General features: G+C 32.1%; 2 protein-coding genes across 19 annotated transcripts; one reads left to right on the top strand and one right to left on the bottom strand.

The window, feature by feature from the left end:
* Positions 1–702: 702 nt before the first annotated feature.
* LOC107008225 (oligopeptide transporter 4) lies at positions 703–7,184 on the top strand. Its single transcript, XM_015207164.1, has 6 exons — positions 703–1,197; positions 1,975–2,072; positions 4,119–4,682; positions 5,019–5,271; positions 5,607–5,789; positions 6,481–7,184. The coding sequence occupies exons 1-6, from the start codon at positions 703–705 to the stop codon at positions 7,093–7,095; spliced, it is 2,208 nt and encodes a 735-aa protein (XP_015062650.1). The 3' UTR covers positions 7,096–7,184.
* LOC107008224 lies at positions 3,096–11,058 on the bottom strand. 18 transcript variants are annotated; one of them, XM_027918631.1, is made up of 12 exons: positions 10,700–11,058; positions 10,292–10,393; positions 10,016–10,175; positions 9,730–9,909; positions 9,399–9,533; positions 9,012–9,094; positions 8,724–8,817; positions 8,431–8,525; positions 8,195–8,276; positions 5,102–5,957; positions 3,952–4,496; positions 3,096–3,496 (listed from the first exon to the last, which is right to left on the bottom strand). In XM_027918631.1, the coding sequence occupies exons 1-8, from the start codon at positions 10,939–10,941 to the stop codon at positions 8,436–8,438; spliced, it is 1,086 nt and encodes a 361-aa protein (XP_027774432.1). In that variant the 5' UTR covers positions 10,942–11,058; the 3' UTR covers positions 3,096–3,496; positions 3,952–4,496; positions 5,102–5,957; positions 8,195–8,276; positions 8,431–8,435. The 18 variants fall into 18 exon arrangements, with proteins under 18 accessions (XP_027774432.1, XP_027774437.1, XP_027774433.1 ...); XM_027918636.1 differs by having other exon boundaries at positions 5,102–5,808; XM_027918632.1 differs by having other exon boundaries at positions 8,195–8,267.
* Between the last annotated feature and the right edge of the window lie 4,338 nt (positions 11,059–15,396).

Here is a 15,396-nt window from a genome sequence, read left to right as displayed (position 1 = left end):
AATAATTATACAATCAAATTACTTATCTAAATATATATATATATGTATAAGCATGATAATAACTTGATTAAAAAGTACAGTTAACTAATATAGATCGAGTTGATTGAATAGGTGATTCCTCAAATAGACAGTGTCAAATTTGAAACCCCATATTTCCCGGTGAACTAGGAAAAGTATGTACAGTCTAGTATATATTGTTGTCCTGCTAACAATAATAGTATAGAGACCATTTACCAAAACATGTCATTGTCTATCTCTTTAGCAGTTTATCGAATGCCCATTCTATAAACAGAAAAAAACTGTCCTCTTTTTTCTCTCCTTTGTTTGGTAGGCATTTTTTTTCTATACTTGTCACATTTCACTAATATCAATCTCGTAATAACACTATCTATTTAAATTTGACCAAACAAAATAGGAGTACTTAATTACTTTACAATTTGAATCTTGATTTTTGATTAATGTTCTGAGAAGTTAATATTGAACAAGTAAAAATAAACAAATATGATATTAATTTCGTCATTAATTCACACTCTACTTGTCCTAACTCGACCAAGTTGCCCTGAATTTTAGTGTTGAATATGGTAAGTCAACTTGTTGTAGCCCATATTGTTCAAATAAAATTAAAAATTAAAATTGATGCCCCATGCATTAAATAGGACCATAATACTTGCGTTAGCCTTTGTACTCTCTTTAACTCACATAATGGGAACTTACCAGCCAGAATCTCTCGCCGGAGCTATGAACTCCGATGATGTTTCACCGATTGAAGAAGTCCGGTTAACGGTAACCAACACCGATGACCCGACCCTACCCGTATGGACATTTAGAATGTGGTTTTTAGGCCTTTTCTCTTGTTGTTTGCTCTCTTTTCTGAACCAATTTTTCTCTTATCGAACAGAGCCGTTAGTTATAACACAAATCACAGTCCAAGTGGCTACTCTTCCCATCGGTCATTTCTTAGCTACGATTCTCCCGGCCACGAAGTTCCGGTTACCGGGCTTCGGGCCGAGATTGTTTTCGCTGAATCCGGGCCCGTTTAATATAAAGGAACATGTTCTCATTTCTATATTTGCTAATGCTGGAAGTGCTTTTGGGAACGGTTCAGCTTATGCCGTTGGAATAGTGACTATTATCAAAGCTTTTTACCGCAGGAATATTTCATTTTTGGCTGGTTGGATTCTTATTATTACCACTCAGGTAAAAACAAAGCTTCATCTTCATCTTCTCTACATTTTTACGTAATGTTCATAAAAGATTGTACTACTAAAAATGCAAGTTAAATGCGAGTATCATTTGGGAATGTAAATTCCTTTTTTATACAACTAAAATACTTTTGTCGTTTTTGTATAAGTTTCGTTTTTTGATCTCATTGAAGTGATGCGAGCAAGAAGATGCTTGAATATCGTTTTGTGATTTTTTAATTATTTTTTTTAATGCTTCCATAAACAATTTTGCAACTTCGTTTAAATTTTTCAAAATGTTACTTGCTACTTCTTTTCCATATTAAAGAGTATACTGTCCAGAGATATCATACCTTTAGGGCTAATTAAACCATTATTCCGAAAATTTCTTCAAATACCAAAATATCAAAATTTTCATTGTTTTTTAATACAATCATTGGTCGTACGATATATTGCAAATGATACATTACTTTAACGTTAGGAATGATGGATGTATATCGAAGGGAAATAGGGATATATCCAAAAGGAAATTTTGTCATTTTTAAAAAAAATTATGATATTTTAAATTATGTATTTATATAATTTTTTCTGTTAAGAACGCATATCGAATAGGAAGTGGAGCCATTTACATGCACTAAATTAGTGGATAAAACTTAAAAGAGTGAATGAAATTGGCATAAATAACTGCAGAGTAAAGAAATAGTCAATAAACATACATCTTTTATACAAAATATTGCAGGTGTAAATGACTAATTTGAATACAATTTATAATTATTTTTGTATGTAAATACAGGTTCTGGGATATGGATGGGCTGGGCTTTTAAGGAAGTACGTAGTAGAGCCCGCCCATATGTGGTGGCCTGCTACTTTGGTTCAGGTCTCACTTTTCCGGTAATCCCTCAAATTTCTTATAATTCGTTTATTTTACCATTATTTTATATATATAACGTACACCTCGATTATTTTTTTTAAACATATTTTGTAAACTAATTGACCAAAATATTTTATAGGAGTAATAAATAATTCTCTACGAATTAATAACTCAATTCAAAATTTCTTAGATCTGTCCAAATTTAAATGGTTTATCTAGTACTCATAATAGGAAATAGATAGATTTGCAGTCCTTTGTCTTACCATTTGGCCATAACTCCAAAATGCTATAAATACAAAATAGATTGAAAACTTCCCACATTCTAGGTTTTGGTATACCATGTGCTACCTATATTCGACCACGTTCTGTCCATATTTATTGTTAATAAAAATAATGCAACTATCAAGTTTAAACAAATTGATGATTGTATATATATTTTATTTACTTGGGGAGATGAGATGGGTATAAGTTAAAATGTTAAATCGATTCTTTGACAGCTGCCACCCAGATTTATAATGATAAAATATCTACAAGTGTTGGGTTAATAATGATAATGTTATAAATCCATTGAATGAGTGAATAGTCCATAAAGTTGGTACATGAACAACCATCCATATTCACTAGGTTCATGAACCTTTTTGAATAAGAATGTATCTATTTATTATGATACTTAATATGGTGACTTTTGGAGTGATTTCTCACTCTATAAATAGGATTGTTCATTCACTATTGTATGATATACAGATGAGACTTACATACACTTGAATAAGAAGAAAATTCCTCTTCTTCTATCTACTTCTCTTGTCTTCTTCTCTTTATGATTATATTCTTATGAGCTTGATTTTATAACAGATAAAATACTGTTCCTAAAGTATTTAGGTATAATTTTCAAAAATACTATATGACACCATATTTGAAAATACTATAACCATGAGTCAGGTTCCGGGTCCCGGATCAAGTCAGGAGTAGGATTCGGAACCCCAAAGTTTTGCTTTTTCTGGAAATGATGGGTTTATATAATATATATATATGTAAGATGAGCATTACTAGAATAATTTAATCAAGTTCTTCTGGGTCTGCTATAACTTTAATTCTTATAACACAAGTAGCGTAATACTATAAGATATGACTTAAGAGAACTCCTGCTACTCAGTAAAAGGGGTGAGGCACGTCAAAGAGAATTCACATTTTTACGTTGATAGCATTTAGCAGTTGATTGTTACTCGTTAGTAGACTAACCTCTTTTGCAATGTGTTTGGTTTACAAACTACGTATCCATAATGACAATTTGCAATAGTCATTTGAAAACCTCCCTTAAACTTCACCGCTTACGAAGAGGCTGACTGCTGAGCACCAACCAACAATTCAGATATAGTCTGCATGCTGATTACCAGACTGTGGTGTTATCAAGATCCTACCTCAATCATGAATACCAGTCAACCATCTGCACAATCACAGCTCAATTCATTTTCCTGATAAAAATATCATGCAAAGAAACAAGAAGTCTTTCTTCTTGTAAAATGGATTATTTGCAAACTGAGTTCTCATAAACACGTGTATATATACAGTTACTAGTTCAGGGGTATAAGTGAATGCTGAAATCTAAAACTTGCTAAATATAGGAAGGTGACATTCCTTTGTAACATACCAAAAAGAAAAGTATGACATATAAATTAAAATGAAGGAATACTATTTATGGTGACACATAGCTGAAGAAGATGTCTTAGTATTCTGTCTTCCTTTCATCCTCTTCCTACGAGGTCCTGTACCAGACATTTACAGTCTAAACTCTAAAGAGTCACAAATCCAAGTTAACCCAAAATAGTTTTGTGAGGTTCTATTCAACAACAACGATACCTAAATCAAAAACAAGTTGCAGCAAACTATATGAATCCTCACCATATGTTTCTTTGTATCAAATTTTCTCATTCATTTCAGATTATGCAATTGTTGAAAGGCTTTTCCCTCCAGCTGTGCTTGTATAGAACAAGTAAACTGTTTCACAGTAATTTTCTAATTCAAACGGGTCAAAGATGCAGCAACTCATAACACATTTATCTTTGTAGGGCCTTGCATGAGAAAGATGACCGGCGCATGTCAAGAGCAAAATTTTTCCTCATTGCGTTGATATGCAGCTTTTGCTGGTATTTGGTACCAGGATATCTATTCTCCACACTCACGAGCATTTCATGGATCTGCTGGGCATTCTCCAAATCAGTGACGGCTCAGCAAATTGGATCAGGCATGAGGGGCCTTGGACTTGGAGCTGTAACTCTAGATTGGTCTGCTGTGGCATCCTTCTTGTTCAGCCCCCTCATCTGCCCTTTCTTTGCCATTGTCAACATCTTTGCAGGGTACATGTTGATAATATACATGGTGATCCCAATAGCATATTGGGGATTTGACTTGTATGGTGCTTCCAAATTTCCCATTTTCTCATCGCACTTATTCACATCACAAGGTCAGAAGTACGATATATCAGCCATTGTGAATGACAAGTTTGAGCTAGATATTGGGAAGTATGAGGAGCAAGGGCGGATACATCTAAGCATGTTCTTTGCTCTCACTTATGGTTTTGGTTTTGCTACTATAGCATCTACACTTACACATGTGGCATTGTTCTATGGAAGGTAAAACACACTACTTATCAAGCCAAAGTACTACTATTTTGTCAAATTGCTCCTTGTGTTTTACAATCTAGAGTCGAAGTTGAGAAAAACTATGCTTTTCAAAAAAATTTAATGGATTAACAATCTTATCATCCCAAAATTAATAATGTGTGAATTAATTTTACAGCTTTTCAAATTTTTGACAACTCAATTGCTACATATATAGAGCTCTTTAGCAGCAAAGACCAAAGTTTCCACAATTTAAGTAGAACTATGAATAAGTTCAAGAATTGCTTATTAATAAGCTACAACGATGGTGGTCAAGGATTGTCTTTATTGTCCACTTGCAATATGTAGGGAAATATATGAAAGATTCCGAGCTTCATACAAGGGAAAGGAGGATATTCATACAAGACTAATGAGGAAATACAAAGACATACCTTCATGGTGGTTTAATGCATTGCTTCTGGTGACACTAGCAATCTCCCTAATCCTCTGCATTTTCTTGAATAACCAAGTCCAGATGCCATGGTGGGGGCTTCTTTTTGCAAGTGCTATTGCTTTTATCTTCACACTTCCAATCAGCATCATAACAGCTACAACAAACCAGGTGATAAAGCATACACATTTACACTTGCATTTAGCACCACAAGCATGTTTTGCCTATAAGATAAATTAGCATGCTTGAACTTTTTTTCCGGCCAAAATATAAGCTATTACCATCGAGCTTCAAAAGAGATCTTAATGTACTATTATTGGGAGCTCTAAGTATTACGAAACGACTAAAATTCACTCTTTGTTTAACATACCAATATGCAAGCCCCAAAGTCGATGTCTGATACCTTAAACTGGTTGGATTTATTACAAGAACAAATCCAAGATAATCACGCTTGTTATTTCAATAGAGTTTTTTCCAAGCTTCTTATTTCTGATGCTAATTTGCAGACCCCAGGCTTGAACATAATCACTGAATATGTCATGGGAATAATACTACCAGGACGACCAATAGCCAATGTGTGCTTCAAAGTCTATGGGTACATGAGTATGTCACAGGCTGTCTCTTTCCTCAGCGACTTCAAATTGGGTCACTATATGAAGATCCCCCCTCGATCAATGTTCTTGGTTCAGGTATATTACTTTATCATTTCTGCCGAAAAGTTGGAAAATACAGCAGTGATGAACTTGGAGCTTCTAGAACAAAGATTAGCAACAACAATTTGCTAGGTATAGAGACCACAAGTCCACCATGAAGAAGCTTCTTCATGTCTTTAAGACATCCAGAATAGTCACCAGTGCCTTAATTCAGAGAGAAAACATGTTTTATGTGCCAAGATATAAATGACATGAATGCAGACATTAAATCACCAAAGATGTATAGAATAGAACATCAATTCAATGAACTGAGTTAGCATTTCAAAACCCATCACTACAAAGCCCAATCTCCTCCCATTAATTTTTTTTTTTACAAAAAGAAAACACGGAAAGCACCAAAACGCATTTACCTCTATATGTATGTAGATAGTTGTCCACAATCTGATGAATGCTAAATTATGAGTGCAATGCTTATTAAAAGCAGCTATATAGGGTAGAATAAACTTGAGCATACAAGAAAAACAAGTAAATATGGAGAGTTAGGATTTCATAATCTATCAACATACTGTACACAAGAATTTAGCAATTTATCTTTCATCAGGAAGTACTGAGACACGTTATTTAACTTGGTCAATTTTTTCCAGCAACTAGAATTTATTAATGTTCCAAACAACAGTAAATTCCAGAATAGAAGAATATATTTCATTCTTGTTTGGTTAAATTCCAGTTTTTAGGAACAATAATTTCCGGAACTATCAACATATCTGTGGCGTGGTGGCTGCTAAACTCCATCGAGAACATATGTCAAGATGATCTCCTTCCACCAGACAGTCCATGGACATGCCCAGGAGATCGTGTTTTTTTCGATGCATCAGTTATCTGGGGTTTAGTCGGACCAAAAAGGATTTTTGGAACTCTTGGAAACTACAGCTCCATGAACTGGTTCTTCCTTGGAGGAGCAATAGGACCTGTAATAGTGTGGCTCTTGCATAAAATGTTTCCAACACAATCATGGATTCCCCTGATCAACCTTCCAGTCCTTCTGGGAGCAACAGGTGCCATGCCACCAGCAACACCATTGAACTACAATGCATGGGTCATTGTCGGCACAATTTTCAACTTCTTCATCTTCCGATACCGAAAACAATGGTGGCAGAGATACAACTACATTCTATCCGCAGCGTTGGATGCAGGAGTAGCTTTCATGGCAGTCCTTCTATATTTCTCATTAGGAATGGAGAATAAAGGAGTGACTTGGTGGGGTACCAACGGGGAACACTGTAAATTGGCAACTTGTCCAACAGCCAAAGGCATAGCTGTTGATGGGTGTCCAGCTAGATAAGTGGATATATTCAGTATAAATTATATGTATTTAAGGGCCAAAAAGAATCTCTATATTCTCTCAAGTAGTATTCAGAAGTTACACACCTAGATCTGGATTTGCTGCATATTGCTCCCACCTAAATTCTCTCTTGTAAATAATGACAAACATTCTTGTAAAAGAAGACTGTTAACTACTTCTACAATTCTACCGTATTCAACTGCAATCACATTTTCCATGGAAGAATTAAAATTGTTTGCAGTCCATCTTGCCCAATGTTGGTTATAGTAAAAGAAGGTCACGCAGTTGCAATCTGCGAAGATGTTCTACGAGACTGAAAGCAATTATGCATCCATCAGTCTGATGGAGCGAGAGGAAAACTGAAACGTGCACAAACACGGGAATACTTGCATGTGAGGCAGGGATGACAAACGCAGCAGGCGGTTGCGGGGCAAACCCACAAAGACTTCAACTCACACCTCTCCGCATAAAACTGCACCACCCCACACCATTATCTATCCCTACAACTGTCACTGTCTTACTTCATGTTCAGGCTCTTCCCTTTTTTACTTGTTATAACTATGAACATTAATACAATGAACTCTATATGAGTACTACAACTGACAATTATCTCCAATCTAACAGAACGTGTATCGAGAAAAATTCCTTAACATAGGAATAAGAATAGGAATCCTAGTTGGAAAAGGTTTCCAATGTAGTGTCTATAAATAGGGTCTTCATGTAACAATTTAGATACGCAATTCAATAATATTTTCTCCAATATTTCTCACATTGGCAATCCTCCCTTTGTTTTCATTTGTTTGTCCGGTTAAGACATGACATGGATTTTAAGAAAGTAAAGAGACTTTTGAATCTTGTGTCTTAAACTAAAAATATGTACAATGTATCAAAATGTCATTTAGCCTTGTGATCTTAACCATGTCACGTGGAAAGTTAAATCAAAGAGTAGCCAAAAAAGGTAAAAGGTATTCTATTTAAAACGGACTAAAAAGGAGAACAAGACAAGCATGACAATTCAATTTCACTAAATTACAGACTATTCAAACTCTTCTAGTCAACTTCCAATTGAAAAAAGAAGAATGATTTCCTTTAAACTTACTACTAATGGTCCCTCCAAGATCTCATCCCTCTTCTTGCTCCTTTCTTGATGTACATTTTGTCTTTTTGCACGTCTGCATTGCCTTGATGCCATTTTAAGTATATACTACCTCTTAGTTGCCTAAGCAAAATGATTACTTCGAGAATACATATATCTCACATAAAAATTTAAAAGGAATTCAGTTATTCTTATATGAGTTGGCTTAACTATGAAGAGAATGGGAATTCATATTGTACCCCACTTAGGATGAATGCACTGAGCGCCACTGGTTATACTCATCCATCCGAATTATAAATGAGCTAGAACAAGGAGAACCACCTCCACCATATGCCTGCATGTTTAAAGAAGCAAAGTCTTTGTCGGTACAAAATGTAAAGAGCATGAGTCTCTGTTTCTTTGTAGGAGGGTGAACAGGACAAGAATAGTTGGCAGCATAATTTCAAGGAGCTTTAGTGGTGAGGAATATCTTTGAGGCGAAGAGAAATAAACAAGTAAATAACTACCAAGAGAAGTGAATCATGATGCAGACCTTGGCAACTTCTGAAGTATCAGTAGCAGCATCTACAGTCCTCAGACACATCTTGAGATTCTTCCGCTGAAGGTATATGACTGCTCCTATAGGCCTGGGGTATAATAGATTCAAAGTAAATGCAGCAGTTACATGTACTAAATTGTGGTAAAAGCTACTATAACCTAAATATGCTCTTTTAGTATAAAACTAGTCATGAATCTGGATCATGAAGCTTATGATCTTTCTGGTTCGATAGTGAACAACATGCCAAACGTTAAGAAGGAATAGATAAATGAACGTAAAAACCTGAGTCCAACTGAAGCGCTTTTCTTGCTTAGTTCCTTGCCAATTTCATCACTTAAGTCTGGATCGCCATCAGCTCTAACCCCCTAAAAGATACAACAGAATTTAAATACTTCATCTAACTATCTTGAGAAAGGGAAACAAAAATTACAATTATAACCGAAATAGAGTAATGTTGGTTAAGCATGAATAGCCTGGTATATGGAAAACCTATATAAGATTGAAAACAAGTCAAGCAGACTATTGTAGGAAATGTTACCGAGCATCTGAAACTAAATACTTTAAATACTGACATACATTCAGCTCTCAGAGACTACATAGTATTTTTGAGTGTAATGAAGTAAGTTGCCAATTCAAAAGATAACGTCATAAAAGATTATTCTTCTTTACCAAGCATTCACCATAAAGTCCTCTCCCCAGCCGAATTTTGAAAAACTTATCCAGCAACTTGTGTGCCGCAGCCAGTCTCTTTGAAATATGGGAGTTTCCAGTAGCAATTAAATCACCGGTGTGGATCCCCATTAGCTGTTTTAAGGGTAAAAATGTTAGTTATACTCTACTGAAGGGAAACATTTTATGTTAAAAGGAATGCAACATGACCCTTCCTTCAGCACAATAAAATGGAAGAACTACACAGCATCAAATGCATACTTTATTATCTCCAGTCTTTCATAACCACCACATCTCACCCCTAAGAGAAAAGCAAAAAATAACTGCAAACCTGTTCATACATATGTGGATTAGTGATGCAGTTCAATTTTGAACGCCACTGGTTAATTCCAATTCCAAAGGCCCTAATATCAGGCAAACTCCACCTGTGAAGATCTCCATCATCTATATATTTTAGAACATTTTCAACTCGATCTTGAAAAGTAGAATTTAGCAAGCTGATAGCATCCGTCTGCGCATTAAAAACACACATACATCAGCACTTTAAGGACAGTCGCTTTGAATAACAGTCTAGCTTAAAAACAAGTATTGCCAATGACAAATTCAATAGACTGCACCTTATTGGATCCAACCTCTGAAAGCCTAGAAGAGAAATGTTCATAAACAGCAACTGAACTAGTTTTCTCGAGGTTAACATGAAATGTGAGACTCCCACCAGAGCTTTGATTCAAAGGGATCTTGGATAGAGCAGACTTCCGGTGATCAAACCCTACTATCCTAATTTAATTTTAAAAATCAATTCATAGCCCGTCCCCAACTTCCAGAATCATTAACAAAACCAGCATATGAGGAAATTTATGTTTATTTATATTTTTAAAAAAAGAAAAACTTACTGGCATGAAGTCCGCCGAGTAAGCTCCTCCGCAAATCCTTTTGGACCAACAAAATCAAGGAAGTAGCAATTCTGCAGCCCGTCAATACACAAATCTTCAACTCTATCAAGTAAATTACAAAGGGGAAAAGATTAATCCATGTTCAATGCCAGACACGAGCTGAATAGAGAATACAAAAGACTAAAGGATAAATATTACGAATTCTTTTCTTCTTTGAATAGGTAACCTAACATCTTGGCTTAATCAATCAACTAATAGTCCATGACCATCCAAAATAGTTAAGAGTCTACATGAATCCACTGTTTGTCTCTATCAGGTAGTATTTGGATTCATCCTAGTGAAACTATATTACATCAAACCTCCTATGTCGCAGTTTTCTACTGTGAAGAATTGAAAAAGAAAACGTACCTGAAGGGTTCGACGGAAGAGAAAGGCAAGACGAGGTAAGGTAGGTTGAGATGAGAATGATAGAGGTGAGTGAAAAGCGCGGCAAAAGCTCCGGAAAATGAAGGATAATTATAGAGGATGAGATTTGGGATTTTGTCTTCAGATGCTTTAGCCAGTGCTTTCAATGCTGCTTGTGACCTGAAGCACCGGATTAACGGCGATGGTACAGAATAACTCCGGAACCGGAAAATTGACAGAGACATTACGCCGTCGTAAGTGCGGCGAATTTAGACTGAGCCCGCAAAAGAGGCCTGCGTTGTTTTCCAGCGACGACGCGAACAGAAGTGAAGCCGGGATGAGAAAATTATCAAAATGGTTTGCATTTTTTAAATTAAAGTAGATTTAAATAGTCTCCGTGAATAGTTTTAGGGTCCGTTTGGATGAACTTAATAAAAACAGCTTTAAAAAAGTACTTTTGAAAGTGCTGAAACTTATTTTTAAAATAAGCAGTTATGCGTTTGGATAAAAGTGTTGAAGTTAGTTGTTGATGTGTTTGGCAAATAAGTGCTGATAAACAGCTTTTTAAATCAAAATGTCTGAAATACCCTTAAAAGTTGTTAACATAATAAAAGATAATTAATTTATATTTTACAGTCATAACTAATTATATTTTGCTATTATTCTCATATTTCTTTCTCATCACAAATTATTTATAAGAGGAATATAAACTAATTATAGATTTTAAAGATACATAATTTGAATAGATCAAAGAACGATCTAAGATTTTATTTTAGTTTCATCAATAGGTAATAATAATATTCTATCATTCACATATTTCTTTATTGTCACAAATTATTTATAAGAGGAATATAAATTTTTGTTTAAGTTATATGTGCAACTTATTTAACATTTTAATAATATATAATTTGAATAGATTACTTGAAAGATTTAAGATTTATTTTGTTTTCATTCATTAGTAATAGTAATTGTCTATCATCCACACGTGAAAAGGGAAAAATGGAAGAAAGAAATGTTAGGGTTATGTGGGTAATTTGAAGATTGTATAAAAATATTATGGGCAAAAAGGTAAAAATGTGGTCAACTTAAAACAACTTATAAGCTAAAAAAAAAACACCCCTACCCCAGCTTTTAACTTTTGGCTTAAAATAAGTTTTTTTTAACTTAAAATAAGTTATTTTGAGTATTGTCAAACAGCTAAATAAGTCAAAAATCAGCTTTTAAGTCAGTTTGACAAGCTTTTAAGCTGAGCCAAACAGACTATTAGTTCCTTTTATATTTTATATTAAAAAACATTTTATTGATTGCCCTAATATTCAAATTACATAACGTCAAATGGTTGCTGATGGATGATAAGCAACCATAAAAATAATTATGTAAATTTGTATAATAAAATAATTTAATTAATTTTAGATTACATGGTATTAATTATAATGAAGTGTTTAAAATTTTTATATACTAATATATTTCCAATATATAGTCCAAGCAGCTCTTTGTCAATATGGTTGTCTGCCGACTAAAGGACAATTTTTATCTTCATTTTAAAAAAGTAATAAATGAAATAAATAAATAAATATTTAAAATAGTGTACAAAAAAATTAAACGGAAAGGATAATATAGTTATTTCAACAATAAATGAGATGATACAAAAATACTCATAATTCGCGTTTAATAAACGCGTTTTATGTTTTATCTTCTCAGCTCTTTGTATTTAGGTATTTGAGAAGTGTTTTTTAAGTTTTCAGCGGTATGACATTTTTTTAAAAGATAAAATATTTATCTTTTCTTCATATTATAAAAGTAATAAATGAAATAAATATATTCTTAAAATAGATGACAAATAAAACCAAACTGAAGGGGTAATGTAGTAATTCAGCAACAAATAAGATGACACAAAAATAAATTGGTAAATGCGTTTTATGTCATATCTTCTCAACTCTTTGTATTTAGGTATCTAAGAAACAATTTTTCAGGTTTTCAACAATATGACATTTTATAAAAGAACAAGTATTGATCTTTTCTTCATTTTATAAAAGTAATAAATGATATAAATAAATATATTTTTAAAGTAACAGACAAATAAAATTAAACAAAATGAGCAATATAATAATTTCAACAATAAATGAGATGACACAAAATTTTACTCATAAAAGAAATTTGGTGATTGCGTTTTATGTCTTATATTCTCAGTTCTTTGTATTTATGTATTTGAGAAGTGTTTTTCGAGTTTCCAACGATATGACATTTTTTAAGAGATAAAATATTTATATTTTCTTCATTTTATAAAAAATAGTAAATGAAATATACAAATATATTTTTTAAATACTGGACAAATAAAATTAAATAGAAAGGGTAATATAATAATTTCAACAATAAATGAGATGACACAAAAGTTTTCTCATAATCGCATTTGGTGAACGCTTTTTATGTCTTATCTTCTCAGCTCTTTATATTTAGGTATTTTAGAAGTGTTCAACTTCTCAATGATATTACATTTTCTTAAAAGATACAATACTTATCTTTTATTCATATTATTAAAGTAATAAATTAAATAAATAAATATATTTTAAAAATAGTGAACAAATAAAATTAAACGGAAGGGGTAATATAGTAATTTCAACAATCAATGAGATGACACAAAAATTTACTCATAAATCGCATTTGGTAAACGTGTTATATCACTTATCTTCTCAACTCTTTGTATTTAGATATCTCATAAGTGTTTTTCAACTTCTCAACGATATTACATTTTTTAAAAAGATACAATATTTATCTTTTTTTCATATTATTAAACTAATAAATTAAATAAATAAATATATTTTAAAAATAGTGGACAAATAAAATTAAACATTAGGAGTAATATAGTAATTTAACAATCAATGAGATGACACAAAAGTTTACTCGTAAATCACATTTGGTGAGCGTGTTATATGACTTATCTTCTTAACTCTTTGTATTTACTATTTAGGTATCTTAGAAGCGTTTTTCAACTTTTCAACAATATGACATTTTTAAAAAAATAATATATTTTTCTTTTCTTCATTTTATAAAAGTAATAAATAAAATAAATAAACATATTTTGAAAATAGTGGACAAATAAAATTAAACAGAAAGGGGTAATATAGTAATTTCAACAATATATGAAATTATACAAAAGTATACTCATAAATAGCTTTTGGTGAACGTGTTTTAAATCTTATCTTTTCAGCTCTTTCTATTAGGTATTTGAGAAATGTTTTTCAAGATTTAAACGACAAGACGTTTTTGTAAAAGATAAAATATTTATTTTTTTCTTCATTTTATAAAGGGAAAATGCACAAGTACACCCTCAACCTATTTCCAAAATTTCAGAGACACACTTATACTATACTAAGGTCCTATTGTCCTCTTAAACTTATTTTATAAGTAATTTTTTACCTATTTCAGCTTACGTGACACTAATTTGAAAAAAAAAAGTCAACTACCGTTGAGCCCACAAGATAGTGCCACGTAGAGCGAAAAGGGTAGAAATTTATTAATAAAATAAGTTCAGAGAGTAATAAGATCTTAGTATAGTATAAGTGTGTCTCTGAGATTTCAAAAATAGGTTGAGGGGGTACTTATGTATAATCTCTTTTATAAATAAAATTAATTGATGACATGAATAAATATATTTTTATAATTGTGGACAAATAAAATTAACAGAAGGGGAAAATAGTAATTTAAACAATAAATGAGATGATACAAAAGTTACTCATAAAACGCCTTTGTTGATCTCGTTTTATACCTTATCTTCTCAGCTCTTTGTATTTAAGTATATGAGAAGTGTTTTTCAAGTTTTCAACAATATGACATTTTTTTAAAAGATAAAATATTTATCTTTTTTTTTATTATAAAAATAATAAATAAAATAAATAAATATATTCTAAAAATAGTGGACAAATAAAATTACACGTAAGGGGTAATGTAGTAATTTCAATAATAAATGAGATGACACAAAAGTTTACTCATAAATCAAATTTGGTGAATGCGTTTTATGCCTTATATTCTCATCTATTTATATTTAGATATATGTGAAGCGTTTTACAACTTTTCAACGGTATGACATGTTTTTAAAAGACAAAATATTTATCTTTTTCTTCATTTTGTAAAAGTTTTATGCTTTATCTTCTCAGCCTTTATATTTAGGTATCTCAAAAACATTTTAAAACTTTTTAATGATATAATCTTTTATGAAAAAAATAAAATATTTATCTTTTCTTCATTTTATAAAAGTAATTAATAAAATAAATATATTAATTTCAGTAATAAATGAGATGCCACAAAATCTTATTCTTTCATTTGGTGAAAACAATTCAAATTAATCAAACAGTTATAATTATACCATAAAATATAAAAATCAAATTATAAAATATCAAAACGATAATTATATTATAAAATATCAAAATTAAACTTTAAAATACCAATTCAATAGGGTAATGATCGAGTGTTGGGCATTTCAAGAGGATCTGAACCGAATTAGTAGACGCCGGGTCACAACTCAGGGGGTATAAAAATATGTTACAATGACAAAAGAGTCCCTGTATTGATATGCTTATAAAAAATTTGTCTATTTTGTTGATAAGTAAGCCTTCTTTTATAGAATATTTTAAATTCATTGAACCTTCAGATATTTTCTTCTCTCTCCTCCTCCTCCTCCATTGTTCTACCAAATCACTGTA

This window comes from Solanum pennellii, chromosome 1 (genome assembly GCF_001406875.1).
Source record: "Solanum pennellii chromosome 1, SPENNV200".
In the NCBI taxonomy this organism is placed as follows: Eukaryota; Viridiplantae; Streptophyta; class Magnoliopsida; order Solanales; family Solanaceae; genus Solanum; species Solanum pennellii.
This window is presented reverse-complemented; position numbering and strand designations above follow the sequence as displayed.